General features: G+C 51.0%; 1 protein-coding gene across 1 annotated transcript; it reads right to left on the bottom strand.

Annotated features, from left to right (window-relative positions):
* Nucleotides 1-1,702: 1,702 nt before the first annotated feature.
* Sap30l (SAP30 like) lies at nucleotides 1,703-9,889 on the bottom strand. Its single transcript, XM_059270604.1, has 4 exons — nucleotides 9,427-9,889; nucleotides 5,794-5,916; nucleotides 3,800-3,898; nucleotides 1,703-1,973 (listed from the first exon to the last, which is right to left on the bottom strand). The coding sequence occupies exons 1-4, from the start codon at nucleotides 9,622-9,624 to the stop codon at nucleotides 1,845-1,847; spliced, it is 549 nt and encodes a 182-aa protein (XP_059126587.1). The 5' UTR covers nucleotides 9,625-9,889; the 3' UTR covers nucleotides 1,703-1,844.
* Between the last annotated feature and the right edge of the window lie 8,471 nt (nucleotides 9,890-18,360).

Genomic DNA, 18,360 nt, shown 5'->3' with positions numbered 1-18,360 from the left:
GGCACATCATCAGCCCTTGCTTGCAACCAGGACACCTTTTATAGTCTACATACACCTATTTACACACGCTCTACCAGGCTGCAGTCTGTTTGGCATGCATTTTGAGCACTCTGGGAACACACTGTAAGTTAGTGACACTGGGGGCCCGTCCCCATTCCACAGAAGTATGGTGTTCTGCTCCACAGAAGGGAGACCATCACACACACCTTCACTCACTCAGTGTGGGGTTAACTGCTTTCTGAGATGGTGCTCAGGGGAAGCCATCTGGGAGACATTAAACTGCTGGACCAGGCCCCTGCTGTCCTCTTGTTAGCTGAGGCTTAAGGAAAACTCAGAATTGAAATAGGAAAAGGAGACATTTGACCAAATATACACTAGGATGGTTGGAACTTGGGAATCTTTTTCTTTTATCCTCCTACTCACATCCTTTGCCCCACCGACTGGAGATTCTGCAAACATCTTTGGATAGAAAAGCTCTGCTCTCCCAGGATGCTTTGGTTCTGACATAACCAGACAGCAGAGTCTGACTTGAACAATGAGAAAAATGAATACTTTAAAAATGACCTTAGCAAGCATTCTCCCTGAAAGGAGGCGGATTCTGGCTTCCTCACTTGAGCACCAGGTGGCAGTGACTTTTGTCTCCCCTTACCCACACCTTTTTTTCGGCCTCACAGGGCCAAGGAGCCAAGTCCAGACACATCATCTTCCCACGGGGACTTTGGCAGCTCTCCTGAAGGTTGTGAACTAAAGACAGAAAACATGAGCCTGGACACTCCATCTTTGTCTGTCAGAGCACGCCCTGCTAGGAGCATAACGGGTTATGGTATATACCTCACTCCGGGTAAAGTGCAGAAGACTCTCATGGAGGGATATGGTTTTGTTTAAAACCTTTAAAAATTTATTATCGACTGTGTGTGTGCAGGTCAGAGGACAGTTTGCAGGAGTCAGTTCTCTCCACTACATGGCCAGGAACTGAACTCAGCTCATCAGGCTTGGCAGGAAGTACCTCCACCTGATGAGCCATCCCAAGGTTCACCATTTTGTTTCTGGGACAGGGTCTTTAGCCGAGCTTACTCCGGAGCTCTCTAGCCTTCTGCCTTGTCCTCTTGACAAGGCGGTGGGACTAAAGCACGCAGCATCACGATCAGCCTGTGACATGTGCGTGTCAGTTCTAGAATCGCAGCAGCCAGTTCTGCATCCTCAGCTCCTGTGGAGGGGCAAGGTTTCCTCCACCTCTAGTGGCTAAGCAGAGTGAGACACAAATGACGGGTCTCAGTGGTGGGAGGAGAGAAGCAGAAGCTGCGTGGCTGTGGCTGTGACAGCTCTGGCCAACACACACGGGTGCCCACTGTGGACGGGTCGCAGGGCCACTGGGGGACCAGTGTCAAACTGAGTCGCTACTAAATGGCAAAATTTGCAGTAAAGCGGCATGCCTGTGTCCCCAGTGGGCATCGGTCAGTCTAAACGTGGGTCCACTCTGTGCCTCCACTGTCACTGAGCCATGCCACCAGGGCTGGGCCTTGCCCGTGGCTGCCAAGATGCACATCACCCAGCATTTCCAGGAGAATTGATTTAAAGCTTTGCTGAGTATTCAAGACATGGTTTTAAAATTCCTTTTATGATACTGTTTTTCAGTCTGAGCAGTGAAAGTCTTTCTATACACATGCTAACCTGTAAGAATATAATCCTCCTGACAGAGAGATTTACAGTATCCATCATTCAAACTTTATTTACAGTAGACGTGAACAGTCCTTATGGGCTGAGATGTGCAGACACCACCTGTCTCCAAGCATCTCACTGCTGTCCTCTCACCAAGGCCTCCTCCTCCTCCGGCCGCCGGTGCCTCACTCCAGCTGCTTGCTGCCCTCCGATTTCTGGTCCAGTCTGCTCCTGTTACTCTTCACCATGTAGATGAAGTAGGCGAGCGTCTCTTTCTCATTCACTGGGATGTTCCTGAAGTGTCGGCTCACAGTCTACACAGGAGGAAAGACCAAAGTCACCCAAGCTATGTGCACATCAGAGCCCTACATCCTACACTCTGCCAAGAGGAAACAGGAGCTGCTTCCAGAAGCGACTGCCTGCACTTAGACTTGCCAAGGAGCTGTAGGATGTAGGATTCCCTTGCTCCAGGGTTTAGCTGCTTTTCTCCCGGGGCTACCAAAAGTGTACCATTGCAGCCCAGGACACTACCAAGGCACAGATATCCCTGGCATGACTTCAGCTATCCTGTGGTGTAAGGAGGCTGGGACTTCCCTGGTTGGCCAATTGCCACCAAGCCTTTCAGGCTCTGGAAATTGACCAAAAAAAAAAAAAAAAAAGAAAAAAAAAGGTTTTAAAAAATTGTGTCAAGCTGGGTGTGGTGTTGAATGCCTGTAATCCAGGCTCTCAGGAGGATGAGACAGATGGGTCAGGAGTTCAAGACCACCAGTCTCAGCTGCCTTAAAAACACACATACACACCCCCCAAAACAAAATAAAAGCCATCCCAAACTATCAAATGAACAGTCAAAACAGTGGCCCCAAGAATTCCTCTAAGTAGGGACACACGCCCCTGGGAAAGTGTGCCAGCCTGAAGACAGTGCCCACTGGCCATGTCCTGACCGCTTTTGTTGGCTTAGCCTGGAGAAACACAATTCCTCTCTGGCCCACTCTTCCTTCTAGCTGGCGGTGGGTAAGCAGCGGAGCTGTGTGCTGCTGGTGTACCTCTGTGCTGGTGAGGGAAGGGCTGGAGAGTGAAGACACATCAGACAGACCCCCAACAAGCCGCTGGGAGCCGTGCAGTAGACCCTGCATGGATGGAGGTGGTCAGGGCAGATGAAGAAAGACCTGGAATAACCAAGTCTCGGGATTTGTTTTTCTGTTCTCCGCCTCTCAAACTTTCTACAACAAAAGGCAGGAGAATTAAGAGGGATGAGGAAGCCAAGTACTGTGTGACATGTGCCTGGAAGGGAAGCTGAGGCAGGAGATCACTTGAGCCCATCAGTATTGCTAGATCACATACAGGAGAGACAGAGAGACAGAGAGAGAGAGAGAGAGAGAGAGAGAGAGAGAGAGAGAGAGAGGGAGGGAGAGGGAGGGAGAGAGAGAGACCCCCTCCCACTTACCACCAAAAGAAGTTAAGAACTCAATGAAAAAAAAAAAAAGTTCTTGGGTGCCACGAATCATATAGGGAAAGACTTCCATTGACACCAGAGGTCAAGAAGCCGGTGTGGGTAGGTCCTGGAGGTTGAGGGGGAAGCTCACTGGTAGATGACTTGCTTAGTCATACACAGGTCCTGGGCTTGGTCCCCACTATCCAGAGAAACAAACAAGCCCTAAATCTAAAGTCACAGCGGCCAATCCGACCGGCACACCTGAAAGGACCGGTCCTATCAGGAACCTTGTAAGAATGACGTCATGAATCAGAATCAAGGGTCCTCGGGTTGCTGTGTGACTTTAAGAAGGTCCATCCCTCTCTGTGCATGGCTTCCTTTGGGAAATAGGATTTTCTATTCTGCGTGGAAAGCTCTTGAATTCTACGTCATGCAAAAAGGGACAGACTCGGGCTGGAGAGATGGCTCAGAGGTTAAGAGCACAGGTTGCTCTTTCAGAGGTCCCAGCAATCACATGGTGGCTCACAGCCATCTGTAATGAGATCTGATGCCCTCTTCTGGCCTGCAGGCAGACATTCAGACAGAACAATGTATATGTAATAAATAAAATAAACCTTGCATGGAGGAGATGCATGAGTGGATGACCTGTGGGAGGGATAGCTGGGACCACAGGAGCACAGGCTGGGCCTCTCTGATTTATCTACCTACTTCTGCTAGCTGGGCCTTGTTGAAGCCGGGTCTGGTCTGCAGCTTGTAGTGCCGTTTGTAGCGTCGGAGAGTGTTCACCTGCAGCTGGAACAGATCAACCTAGAGAAGAGGAGAGACAGTCATGTAGGAGTCCACCCAGCCCGGCACACCCTAGCACCCTAGGGAGGGCTGAGGAGGAAGAAGTCGGAGACACTGTTCACCAAGGACTAGTGACTGGCAAGGAGGCCAAAGGCAGCTGGGGAAAGGGCTCTGTGTGGGTGGGGGAGGGGAGGCTGAAGCGGAGAGAGGCGGTAGAGAGGTAGTGAGAAAGAGGAGAGGAGGCCGGCCGAGGGGCGGCATGTCCTGGAAGGCAGAAGGAGCTTGGGCTGGGGGAGACGCTTTAGGATAGGGTTGGAGGTTGGAGGGGAACAGGGAGCCGCTGCAGCACAGGCCTTCTAGTGAGTGGACAGAGCTGAGCCCCACTGCAGGCAATGCGAGAGGACACCAGCATGTCCAGGAAGGTCAGCTCAGGGACACTGAAGGAGACAAGTGAGAGAGTGGACTGGCAGAGCTCCCAGGCTGGTGGCAGAACAGAGATGCTCAGGGTGTTCCTTCCTAGGCTCAGCCTCAGGTGTCCCCTTCCTAGAGAGTTACCATAGTGATCCACCTGCAGTTCAGGGTCAGGATCTCTGCAGATGGCTGGATAAGGGCCATCAAGAAAGACCCCTCTCTCTTTGTTCAGCTAGCCTAGGAAGGGGTAAGCTATCCAGTCATGAAATACAGAAGGCTCAGAAAGGGTTGCCTTTACCTGCCTCCAAGAGAGAGGCTCTTGCTTCAGGCAAGTGGGACTCGCTTCAAAAAAAAAAAAAAAAAAAAAGGAAAAGTAATCAGTATGGGGGTTCAGAATCCTCCAATCATTTTAAAACATTCTTGGGAACCTTTTCTAAAGTGTTTGGTCAAAGGGATTCAGAAACCAAATATGTCTTTATGAACCAACTGCAACGCTACAGGCAATCAAAGATGCTGGAAAGCAAGGCTGGGGAAGGGACATGGGGAGAGGTGTGGGGATAGGGCTGAGTTTCACACGCCTCTCCACACCTGCAGACTGAGGCCCGCCCACTTCTCCTTCCAGCCATGGAGTGTGCTCACAGGTGCTCACCTTACGAGATAACGACGTGTCACGTGCTCAGTGCGCACTGGACACAGTGCCTCTTTCGCCGAAACCCAAGTGAGAACACTTTGGAAGGAAACCCAGCTACTCCTCCCTTGAATTCCTTCCTTAACACACATGAGCTCCTTCTGGGTGAGAAGCTGGGGCTCACGGTCTTGTGAACTGCTTTGAGGGGGCACACCCCAAAGGATATATGACAATATCTGCAGACATTTTCTCACTGTCACAACTCAGGCAATGATGTCACTGGCCTCTGGAGGTCAGGGGTGCTGCTGCTGATTCTATAACAGTCAAGATGCACGCCCCCCCATGTCAAATTTCAGCAGTTGCTAAATGACTGCAGTGTGTCTCTGGGGACAAGCCCCAGTCCAGTTGGTGACACTGACAAGATACACTTTTACTTTCAGGTCAGAGAAGAAGAGAAGGGGAGAGAGCTGCCCAGGTCACACAGGTTCAGCATTAACTTTAAAGGCAAGAACGGGGTTTAAAGGAGGCAACACCATGATTAACCCCTGGTCGGGTTCAAGAGGCAAAGTCCTGCAGTCTACTACAAAGAATACGAGCAGAGCTCTAGTCCCACCTGGGACCTCAGAGCCTGGGCCTGTCTGGAGAGTGACAAGGCAGGCAGAGCAGCTCATCACCAGTGTTTCAGAGTCAACGGTACTGAAAGTCTAGAAAACACGTTTCAAACAAACCACAGCAAAGATGACTGGCTAGTTCAGAAAACACAATAGCCCTCGTCAAAGCTGGAATCAGAACCCACTATTCCCATTCTCTGGCTGGGACAGAGGCTTGGGTCGCAATCTAGTCTCCTGGCTCTCTCTACCAGCGTTCTGGCCTTTACCTCAGGAATGTCAGCATCATGCTCAGGGGAATCTCCGCCATCATCACTTGTCTTCCTCTTCCGTTTATTTCGGACGCTCTGGATGAAATTTTTATGGAAGTCGCAGATGTACAGGTGCCTTACCTGATGGGAAGAAACCTAAAGTCAGTGTTAGCCTGAGAAATCATAAGCTTCCTCTTTTGGTTGGGTACTGGAGAGAGACGGATGAGTGAGGCAGGCCACAGCTTACAGCCTTATTACTACAGGCTGCAGAAGAAATACAGGGGGCTGGCGGTGCAGCTAAGTGGAAGAGTACATGCCCAACTCGCATCTCTCTCTCTCTCTCTCTCTCTCTCTCTCTCTCTCTCTCTCTCTCTCTCTCTCTCTCTCTCTCTCTCACACACACACACACACACACACACACACACACACACACACCCACCCCACACACCACAGTGCATTAGCATCCACGTCTCTCCAGGACAGGAAAGCTGGCTGCAGCAGCCGGGGAAAGACTGGCTTTACAGGTACCAGGAGGAAGTATGAACTTGCAGTGGGCAGGTGTCGGGTAGGGGCAGCAGGGACTGTGGAGATGGTACTCACAATAGCTACCACTGCAGGGTAGTAACACTGGAAAACTTGACACCTGCTACTGCACAGCTGATCCCACAGAGGACTGGAGAGAGACAGAATTCTCACAAAGCAGACCCAAGTAAAAGGGAGGGGGTATTACCCTGCTTTCCTAATAAACACTGGAGCATACTAGTAAAGGTGCCAACAGCAGCTCAAATGTGAAGAACGTGCTTTTATTTAAGAACCTAAGTACCACGATCGCCTGGAGGAACCATCCAAAAACCCCCGCAGAACCCAATGCCTGGGTAAATGGCTCTGGGTAGGAACAGCTGGTGCACAAATGTTCTGGGGAGACATCTGAACTGGAGTTTAGTCCTTAAATCCCTAAAGATAAAAGTAAGCTGACAGGAAGTCACCATCAATTAATTCGGGCCGTTTTATGGAGGAAATAACAAAAACTGTTTATTCGGATGATTATCAGTTTCATGTGGTTGGATCAGTGGGTCATGAGTCATTTTGAGTTTATTCTGTGATGCTGTCTTGCACACAGCAGGAGCTCAATAAGTGCTGATGCACCAATATAGGCACCCCTCATAGCTGAAAACAGCTTATGCTGGTGAAAGTCACATCTTACATGGCCACAAATTGGGATGGCTTTGCCAGATTCCACTCTGGCAACGAACTTTCAGATAGAAGTATGTACCACTCTCCTAAAGAGGAACACCCAAGGTGGCACAAGACTATCATCACCCTTGGCAGCTGGCACTTAGATTGGCAATGATGGCATGTGCCTCTTGAGAGAGCAAAGCTGCTTCTCTCAAGCGTAGTGGTAAACTGGGAGAGCAGCAGAATGGGGTGTTTCTAAAGCTTAGACGGGAAGATGTCAGACCCAAGGCCCCCCCAAACCCCTTGGTAAATGCCCCTTTTCTCCTGCTACATTTCCTTTATACTGTTCCCAACTCCAGCCACTCTCCAGAAGCAAAGAAGAAACATGTCAAGTGCAAGTTGGTCCTGTATTGATACATCACAGAGGCTGCCAGTGGCCACCTGAAGGGTTGTGGCGTCTTTTTAAAAGGGCGCCCACTTGATCCTTTTACAAGACAGCCATTCTCGGTCCTTAACCATGTTCAAGTCTGAAATGCATTTCAGCAACTTCAGGGCTCAGAGGCCTTTGTGGGTGGGGTGGGGCATTGAGGGTAGAAGCAAAGGTTCACTGTGTGGTTGTCTCTTTTTTCTCTCCCCCGTTTCACTTGCTATAACAGCTAAACTTTCTGGTAACACAGCAGTTACTTGGGATTGAATTCCTGCCCACATCTGTGAAACGAAATAGGAACTCTTTCAGAAATGATGACTCCGCACTACCACCTTGAAACGGACTGAGACTGTACTTCCAACCACATGCCTTCCCAAGCACTGCCTCTGGGAGATGCTGCTGCAAGGCCAACGGGGCCTTTCTTCCAGACGATGTGTGTGAGATGCTCAACACTGCTCCACATGGGTTTCCCATGGGCCGAGTGGGTAAACAGAGTCTCTGCTGCGACAATAAAACCATCCAGATGTGCTGACAGAAACACTGCCAGCAGCCCACACAGGAGGCAGGCACCATTTCCAAGTGAATACATCCATCGCCATTCTAGAATGCTCTTTTCACCCCCACATGTGATTATCAGGGGACACCCTACTGTCCTGAAGGTTTTGTTTCAGGGGTAATTTCATTCATTCATTCATCCATCCATTCATTCATTCATTTCTCATTTATTTATTGACAGACATTTGTAAAAAGAAAGTCCCAATCATTTAATAAAACAGCACTATTCCAAAAGAGCCAGACTATACTGGTTAACTAAATAAAGCTGAGTGTGTGAGAGAAGAGTCTAGAAGAAAAGATGATGATGACCTTATTTATTAAAGGAGAATGAAACTTGGGGGTAGGGCTTGGAAGCAAGCCAGGTAATGGGTTTAGAAAATTAGCTAGCTTCTAAGTGCAGTGTGCACGTGGCACCATTGCTTCCTGCCCCCCAGCCTTAGTTTCTGCCACATTGTTTAGTGTAAAGGTGGGCTCCCTTTCATGGGCCCTAATACAGTGGTTCTCAACCTGGGGGTCGCGACCCCCTTGTGGTCACACATGTTTACATGATTCATAACAGTAGCAAAATTACAGTTATGAAGTAGCAATGAAATAATTTTATGTTTGGGGGTTACTACAACATAAGGAACTGTATTAAAGGGTCGCACCATTAGGAAGGCTAAGAAACACTGCTCTAAACGTTGGACATTAATCATTCAAGCTCCCTGAATATTAAAAAATTCCTTAACTCAGTCCCAATTCCTAATCTGGAAGCTGCCACTTAGGTCTTGCAGCAACAGATGTCAAACTAAAAAGTTCGTAACCGGTTGGCAATAGGCACATCTTCAGAACCGTTAACAAGAGCAGGTGAAATCATTCAGGAAGTTTCCTATAATTAGCCACAAGGCGCAAGGCAATCCCATTCAATTTAAAATCTCCGCTTCCGTCTGCATTACCAAATATGTTCCCCATCAAGAAAACTGATTCCCCGCCCCCCTCCAATCACATCCACTGCAAGAGTCATCTAAGACCTGGCCTTGGCCTTATTTCTGCCACATCTCAGAGAAACTCATTCACTGCTAGCGAAGCGGGCTCTGTGCTGCTGCGCTGCAGAGACGGAGGCCGCGGGACACAGGAAAGTCGCGGCCACCTTGCTAGCGTCTGAAAGAACGACAAGGTCCCTGGAGGGAGGACGAAGTTGGAGAAGAGCCTCTGGGTCCCCTTGCCACCCCTTATCCCCAATTCTTGCAAAAGTAGCCCACCTCTCTCTGTTCTACTATCCCGCGCAACAGTGACAGCTGCAAACTGCTGTCACTTTCCCAGGCAGGGAGAGTGTGCCAAGCCCTCCTCGGCCCCCCAGCCCACCCTCTGGGATGTGGGCAAGCGTCGCGGAGCACAGAGCGGCCTCCACGATCCCGAGTCCCCTGTTCTACACAGACCGCGCGGCGAGGCCCAGCGCACCGAGCGTCCCCAGGGTCCCTTCCCGCGGCCCTGCGCTGAGCCCCGAGACTCACGCTCTTGTCGATGTCCAGCTTGAGTTTCTTCTGCGAGATGCTCTTCTGCACCCTCTTGCTGAAGGAGGCGTTGCCCGCGGGCCGGACGCAGCGCTCGCCGTCCGCGATGAGGCAGCAGCTCTGGCCGTAGCCCGGGGCGGCGGCGGGGGCGGCAGGGGGCCCTTCGCGGCTGTCCTCCTCGGTGCTGAAACCGTTCATCTCCCCGGCCCGGCCCGGCCCCTCCGGGGGAGGGCCCCTGTAGGCCACTCCGCTGCTGTGAGCCCCGCGGGGCAGCTCTCCGCCAGCCCCGCGCCCGAGTCCCACGGTGCGCCCCGGGTCAGGCGCGCTCTGAGCTCCGCGAGGCCCGGCTGCTCTGTGCTCCTGCAGCCCGGGCCCTGCCGGGGATGCACACGCCGAGGCTCCGGCCCGGGCTCGCGAGGCTCCCCCGGGATCCGGGCCCGGCCGCCCTGGGGCTCCCGAGGCCCCCGCCGGCTCCCGCCTGCTCTGTGCCGCGCCGCAAAGTCTCCACCCCGCGGCTCCCCGCGCGGGGGCCCGGCCTCGAACCTGCCGTGTCCGGGCCCCGCGGTGGTTACGGCCCGCCCCAGCGCCCTGCCGCTCGGCGGCGCCCCGAGTCCCCGCGGCAGCCCCTGGGCCGCCCCGGCCGCCGCCCGCCCGACGCGCCGCACCACAACAGTGCGCTCCCCCGCCCGCCGCAGCACAGCGGAAGTCCCGCCTCCGTGCGCATATTGGCCGTATTCTCTGTATGGGCGGGGTCTCCGTCGCCGCTGGCGATCCCCATTGGGCGCCGCCGCTGCCGGTCTCCGGTGCCAGGCTACTTCCTGGACTCTGCTGGGATGGGTTCAAAGTAGAGAAAGTGCAAGAGGGAAGAGTTACCCGGGCGAGGGAGGGGAGCGGCCCGCAGGTTCAGTTCTAACTATGGAGCAGGAGGCTGAGATGGGTCTGGAGGGATGCAGGATGCTCTGGTCCCAGTTAGGATGGTGAGCAGGGTCTTCGCTCCGAGGTGCTCGCTCCGAGGAAGGATGCAGAGCCGGGGTCTGGAAGAATGAATGCAGAATGGCCTGGTCCGGGGGAGGATGGTGAGCAAGGTCCTGGCTCTAGGGAGAGATGAGCTGGGTCAGGAGAGGCGGGGTCCCTACTCTGGGGAGGGGTGCTGAACGGAATGTGGAGGGACGCAGGGTCTCCACTCCGGGATGGGATGCTGAGCTGGGTCCCCACTCTGGGGACGGGATGCTGAGCGAAGACAGGAGGGACAAGGGTTCCATTGAGGGGAGGAATGCTGAGCAGGTTCTCAGTTCCGGTGCAGGTTGCAGAGCAGGGGGCCGGAGCAAGGTCCCAGCTCCGGGACGGAATGCTAAGCTGGGTCTGGCAGGCCGCAGGGTCTTGTATATCGAGTAGGATACTGAGCGGGGTCTGTGGGAAGCAGGAACAGAATTCAGCAGAGATCACATTCGAGGTGGACTGCGCGAAAGAACTGAGGGACCCGCGTAGGGGAGGGGTATGTGAAAGGGGACCTTAGGGAGAAAGTGGTGCCAGGAGAACAGACTGGGCAAAATGGAAAGGCCTGGGCTGGAAGACCTGCGCAGAAGGGAGGCAGGGTGCATGACATGGGGCAGAAAGCCAGTATGGAGGTGCATATGCGCATAAAGAGGCGTAGAGAGACAACGGAGGTCGGACGTGGGAAGTAGCAATCTTTGGGTACCGCGAACCGAGGGAGGAGGGGTTTAAAGAGGAGAGCCCAGGGTTGAGAGCAACCCTTCTCTGGGTTTGGTCTGCAGGATGGGCTTTGTAGGCTGAAGCAACGGAGAAAGGCCCTTAGGCTACCGACAGAGGACTTTTTAGGGACTGATTTGTAGTTTGATTGCTTCAAGCCGCTCCGCCCAACTAGGGAGCGGCCACCTCACTCTTCCTGAAAATACCCAGGGGATTTTCTGAGGGTCAGGTCGTACAGTCAGTAGTGTTGTGTGAGGGTGTAGGGAGAGGACAGGGACGGGGTGGGTGTTAGGTGTCAGGTAAGCTCTTAAATTCTCATCAAAGGCCTAAAACGAGTTTATACAGTCTTATTTTTACTAATTTCACACAGGAGACAGTATGCTAGGAAATTTAAGCCCACTGTGGGGGCTGAGGCTGTAACTCGGTGGCCGAGTGGTTGACCAGCACACCTCAGGCTCTGGGTTTGTTCCCCAGCACTACTTAAACAGGGGGTGGCGACACAGGCCTGTCATCCATCTTTAAGCCGGAGGATCTGAAGTTCAAGGTCATTCTCGAGTGACTACATAGCACACAGGCCAGCCTTGATTTTGTGAGACCTTGTCTCAAAACAAAACATGTCCATTATGAAGAATTGCTTATAAAAAAAAACTAAAGATTACAAAAGAGACGTGGTTAAGCGAAATTTAACATCTTCAGAAAGAGATGTGCACTCAATTTTTTTTTTTTTTTTAATCGAGAGAGGGTTTCTCTGTGTAGCTTTGTGCCTTTCCTGGATCTCGCTCTGTAGACCAGGCTGGCCTAGAACTCAAAGATCCGCCTGCCTCTGCCTCCCTCTGCATCCCGGGGAGTGCTGGGATTAAAGGCATGCGCCACCACCGCCTGGCTGTGCACTCGACTTTTAAGATCAATTCAGTATCAGTGTGTGTGTGTGTTTACTTTTTGCTCTTTGGGGGCCTGCCACCCAGCTCCCAAATAAATACATGGAGACTTATTCTTACTTATGAACTCCTGTCTTTAGGTTGGCTTGTTTTTAGACAGCTTTTCTGAAATTTAAATTATCCCATTTACCTTTTGCCTCTGGGCTTTTAGCTTTCTCTATTCTATGTACCTCTCTTTCCTTCTTACTCTGTGACTGGCTGGGTGGCTCCTGGTGTCCTTCTCTCCTCCATTTCTTGTTCCTTCCTCTTCTTTCTCCTTCTATTTATTCTCTCTGCCTGGCAGCCCTGCCTATCCTTTCTCCTGCCTTGCTATTGGCCGTTCAGTTCTTTATTAGACCATCAGGTGTTTTGACAGGCACAGTAACACAGTTTCACAGAGTTAAACAAATGCAACACAAACAAAAGTAACACACCTTAAAATAATATTGTACAACAGTTATGAGCCACCATGTAGGTGCTTGGAACCGAACCTCAGTCCTCTGCAAAAGCAGGAAGGGCTCTAAACCATTGGACGTCTCTCCAGTCCTACTTTCTCTACACGTACACAGGCCAGGGCCCCAAACCAGGGAGTGGTACTGCCCACAGTAACTTGGATCTTTCTACATCAACTAACAATCAAGACCATCTCCACGCCGAGACATGCCCACAGGCCAACCTGATCTAGCTAATTCCTCATTGAGAGTCTTCTCGGGTGATTTTAGGCTGTGCCAAGTTGACAGTTAAAACTAACTGGCACGGGGGCTACAGAAGGAAGCATGATCCTGGCCTTATAAGGTAGTAGTTCAGTTTACAGGGAACGCAGTTGGGGGTCTACACAAGGCCTATGCACTGGTTCTGAGGTCCCTTGGTATAGATACAAGCTCCACTTTTCTTTGCTTCTTTCCTTCCTTCCTTCCTTCCTTCCTTCCTTCCTTCCTTCCTTCCTTCCTTCCTCCCTTCCTCCCTCCCTCTCTCCCTCCCTCTCTCTCTTTCTTTCTTTCTCTACTTTTTTTTTTTAAGACATGGTTTCTCTGTGTAGCCCTGGCTGCCCTGGAACGCACCACGGTCTGCCTGCCTCTGCCTCCTGAGTGCTGGGATCAAAGGCATGCGCCATCACCGCCCAGCATTCTTTGCATGTTTCTTATGCTGAGATGCTTTCCCGAAGTATCTTGCATTCAGCCTGGTCATTTCAGCACCCAACTGCTTCATTGCCAGCCTTCCTTGGCTGGAAGGAGTAAGCAGCTCCCCCTTGGGGGCTCCAGTCCAGTCCTCAGGGCAGCGGCCACTCCTGACTCCTGTCACTCCAGTGTTATTCATAGTGTCCCCCTTTACTTGGCAATCCTTTATTAGTGCAGTCCCCTGTTAAGATTAGCTCATCTTTAGACCAGAATAAGCACCAAGGCTGTTTGTAGAGCATGTGTGCGTATAGGAGCCATGTGTGTAATGTGTGTGTGTGTGTGTGTGTGTGTGTGTGTGTGTAGGCACGTGTGTGCACCTGCTCTCACATTCTGACCATCCTTTGCAGACATCCTGGAATCTTTCTTCTAGGGATCTTCTTCCATCACAACCTTTCCCTATGTGCATAGCTCTGGCTGTTGCTGTTGGAATGACTGAGCAGCAGGTCGGCTTTCCTGTCAGAACTGTCTTCAGATCTGACCACCACTCTTCACGTGCTATGATATGTTGGCAAATTATCTCCTCTCTTCCTCCCTTCCTTCTCTTTCATTATGAGAGAGTATCTCATGTATCCCAGGCTGGCTTGGAACTCACTACATGCCAAGAATGACCTTATACTTCTGGTTCTCTTGCCTTCATCTTCCAAGTGCTGAGACGACAGGCATGTGACACGGCACACAGTGGTGCTGAGGATGGAACCCAGGACTTCCTGCATGCTACGTAAGGGCTCTACTTACCGAGCTACAACCCCAGCCACATTTCACAGAAGCCTGTTAGATAGTGAGTGCTAACACAATGCCTGATCATCGTTAAAGGTTAATTAATCAGTGCTAGTCCACCTACCTCAATTCATTTACATTTTGCCTCCAATAGCTGCATATTTATTTATTTATTTATTTATTTATTTATTTATTTATTTATTTATTTATTTTGCACAGGGTTTGTCTTTGTTTTGCCTGTATGCATGTATATGCACCATGTGTGTGTGCCTGATGCCTGTGGAGGCCAGAAGAGAGTGTCAGATCTCCTGGGCCTGGAGTTACAGATGATTGTGAGCTGCCGTGTGGGTGCTGGGAATTGAACCCAGGTCTTCTGCAAGAGCCGCCAGTGCTCTTAACCACCAAACCATCTCTCCAGCCCCCAGAGTTTGTCTTTATATCTCAGGATGGCCTGGAACCAAAGGGCATAAGCTCCCCTGGAACTGGTTAACAGATGGTTGTGAGCCATCTGCTGTGAGTACTAGGAACTGAACCTAGGTCCTCTGCAAGAGCAGTACATGCTCTGAACCCCTGAGCCATCTCTCCAACCCCAGTGTAAATTTTTCAACACAAAACTTTCCCTAACTGGGCAGTGGTTGCCCATGCTTTTAATCCCAGCACTCAGGAGGCAGATGCAAGTAGATCTCTGTGAGTTCTTGGCCAGCCTGGTCTACGTAGTGAGTGTTCAGCCTGGCCTGCATAGGAAGTTCCAGGACAAAAAGGGCTATGTAGAGAGACCCTGTCTCAAAGAGAACCAAATAATAAAATAAAAATGTTTCCGATTGTTTTCCTATTAATACGACAGTGGGAGGACGTGAAATGCCGAAGTTTTCCACGTCTCTCCATCAGGTCCCTGACCTTCTCTCAATCTTAACCACCCTGCTTCCTTCCCCCTCACTCCCTTTCATCCAATCAGCTGACAATATGGCAATGATCCCACATCATCCTAGCCTTAGAGACTCAGGGTTGGCACCTCTGCTGGGCAGCTACCATGCAGGAGGCATTTCACCCTGTGTTCTCCCTTCCCTTTTGGAGGGCTGGTGACAGGCCACCCTGGAATGACTTTCAGTGACTCTGTCTTTGGAGACAGGTGGAAAATGAGCGATAGATCTTCCATGTTAGGTTGCTCATTATGAGCGTCCTAGATTGCTGTGGGCAGGTCATAGGTTAGGCCTTCGGCTCAGACATCAGCGGGAGTGTCTGTGGGCCCCTCCTGACTGAGAAGTCGTAATGGTTAATCTTCACTCCCACCTCAGCTGGATGTCACACCCCTGTGAGTGTCTGAGAGGATGTTTGCAGAAAGGTTTTAACTAAAGAGGCAAGTCCCACCCTGCATGTCCATGACCTCCTCCCATGGGCTGGGCTCCCAGACTGAGTGAAAAGAAAATGAGCCGAGCACCCTCTCTCTGCTTCCTGGCTGTGGACACAATGTGATCAGCTGCCCCGTGGCCCTGCCACTATACCTTTCCTGCCATGATGGACAGTTTACCTTTAAGCTGTGAGCCAAAATAAACCCTTCCTCCCTTGAGTTTCTTTCATGAGGTATTTTGTCACAGTCAGGAGCCAAGGAACAAACAGAGAGAGGATGGTATGGTTGGAAAAGAGTGGAGTTCTGCCTCTTGTGCTGCCCAGAGTCTGGAGGCAGAGCTGGTCTTGGACTCTGCAAGGAGCCGCAAGAGGCTGACTGGAAGCCGTGGAACAGGTGCTGTTTTGGGGGGTTCTCCATATGGCTTCCAGGGCCAGCTGTGTGGTCAGTACTCATTGGATGAGTGGGTAGATGGATGAGGCTAATGACCTCCAACCTCCAGAACCAAGAGGCAGTGCGATCCTGTGGCTTGGATCGCTGACCCTGGATTCAGTGTGGCTTGGGATCCTGGCTCTGTCACTCAGCCTAGGAACCTTGGGAAAATGACAAAGTCTCACCATGCCTCTATTTCCTCATCTATAAAATAGTAACCTTTTACAGCTGTTGTGACAACCATCTGAGTCGGTAGATACAGTAAACCAGGTAGAATAGTGCCTGGCACAAGTTGGGTGTTCAGCAAGTACTAGTTATTATTAGTGGCTAAATCAGTTATGGTTGGGTTTGGCAAATAACAACATCGTCACAGAAGATTAAATGTTTCTCTTACCTTCAAGAATTCTGGTGCAACCAGAGAGCTTTCCTCAGGGGCCAGCGAACAAGGCTTCTTTGTCACACCGCAAAGAGGGCGGTGGGACTGCTAACCTATGGCTTCCACCTTGACCAAGATGGATGCTGGAGTTGCCTTGGCATTCTGTTGTTGTTGTTTGTTTTTTGCTTTTCAAGACAGAGTTTCTCCGTGTAGCTTTGGAGCCTGTCCTGGAACTCACTCTGTAGACCAGGCTGGCCTCGAACTCACAGAGATCCGCCTGGCTCTGCCTCCCGAGTGCTGGCATGAAAGGCGTGCGCCACCACCGCCTGGCTTGCCTTGGCATTCTGACCAGAAGGAAGAAGGAGGATAGACAAGGCCCACTCTCTGCCCTCAGGGAGACTTCTCAGGGGCTATGGGGACCTCCCACTTTTATCCCTGGTTGTAGTAGGACAGACACATAGGGTTGAGGAAATTGGCTCAAACCAGTTGCCAAGGCATGCACATAATGTACTTCCTTATGGCCAACCTAGAGTCTGCCTGAGGGCCTAGCAACAGGTGCGTCAGAGCTCCTGGTCAATGTCAGAGTTCCCGATTGTGCCCAGCCAATGAGGGATGACTAGCAATGCCACCAGATTGGGACACAGCTTGGATGCTGGGAGGAGGGTATATAAGGCCTTCCCCATTACTGAATAAATAAGTTTGTTGTTTGCCTTCAACTGACTCCTGGTGTCTGTGCCATTGACATGGCGCCTTCTCAACCCCCCCCCCCCCCCCCGAGAGCCGTTAGGATCCAGCAACACCTGGTCAACATTTGGCCACATCTGACAGCAGGGAATAGGAGATGGGTACTGGGAAATACCCTCTGACTTTCTGGTAGCTGTGTGCTTAGTGAAAATAGAGGGCCTGTGACTAGGGTGTAAGGGTGAGAATGGAGTGTGTTTTTCAGCCACAGCCAACCATTTCTGCCATACCTCTTTTAAAATTCCCATCTTGCCAGGCGGTGGCGACGCACACCTTTAATCCCAGCACTCGGGAGGCAGAGCCAGGCAGATCTCTGTGAGTTCAAGGCCAGCCTGGTCTACAGAGTGAGTTCCAGGACAGGCACCAAAACTACACAGAGAAACCCTGTCTCAAAAAAACAATAAATAAATAAATACATAAAATAAAATAAAATTCCCATCTCCTTAATTTGATGGCTGAGGATGTCTTCTTGTTAATTTGGTTCAATTTTTCTGGAAAATCCTCTCTGATACAGTTTTCAAAGATCTGCAGAGGTTTTGTGGGTTTTTTTTTTTTTTTTTTTAGTTTTTCATTTTTTGCTTTGTGTGTGTGTTTTATACCCATTAGTGTGGGTGGATGCTTGGATGAGCAGGTATGCATACACACAAGTGCACATGGGGGTCACAGGTTGCCACTGGGTGTCATTCTGTGGTGGTTCACAACCTTTGTTATTTTTAAAATTATTTTTAACTGTGTGTATGTGTGTGTGTCTGTGAGTGCAGATGCCTGAGGAGGCCAGAAGAAGGTGTTGGTTCTTCATGTAACTGGAGTCACAAAAGGTTATGAGGCGCCTAACATGGGTGCTGGGAACTGAACATGGTTCCTCTGATAGAGCGGCAGGGAGTACTCCTAACCACTGAGCCATCTCTCCAGCCCCAACTTCCATTTCTCTCACTGAAGCTCACTGGTTTGATTAACATGGCTGGCTAGACAGGGATCCTCCTGTCTCTACCCCTCCCAGTGCTGGAGTTACATGTGTATCCCTGCTCCCACCTTTTTACACATGTTCTGGGGATCCGAACTCAGGTTGTTAGGTTTGGCAGCAAGCTCTTTTACCCGCTGAGTCCGCCAACCCTGGGTGATTCTTTGTATGCTTCCGAGCTCAAGACGCTGCTTTAAAGGTCAGCATGTAATAAGGTTTAGTTACTTTTGTGTCATTGTGTCTAGCCAGGAGCTGAAGCACAGGGTTCTTTAATTTGGCTCATGTTTTCCGAGTGTTGGCTATGCTGTCCAGCAAGGAGAGAGGGGCAGGTCCTGGCAGAGAGGGGACAGGCCCCTAGTTAACTCCAACCAGTCCTTACCTCCTGCGCTTTCACCCGCTCCCCTCAGTCCTCTCATGTTATGAATCCCTGAAGGGGTTAATGTTTATGCCAAGGCTCTTCCAGACTCAGGTGGGCTTCCCTTGGCTCCAGCCCCCAGTGAAGACTAAAATTGTAGAAACAACTCTGTCCCCAGAACAGGGAGAGGAATATTCAGATG

Source organism: Peromyscus eremicus, chromosome 8a (assembly GCF_949786415.1).
Source record: "Peromyscus eremicus chromosome 8a, PerEre_H2_v1, whole genome shotgun sequence".
NCBI classification, from domain to species: domain Eukaryota; kingdom Metazoa; phylum Chordata; class Mammalia; order Rodentia; family Cricetidae; genus Peromyscus; species Peromyscus eremicus.
Note: the sequence above shows the minus strand (reverse complement) of the source record. Positions and strands in the feature narration are given on the sequence as shown.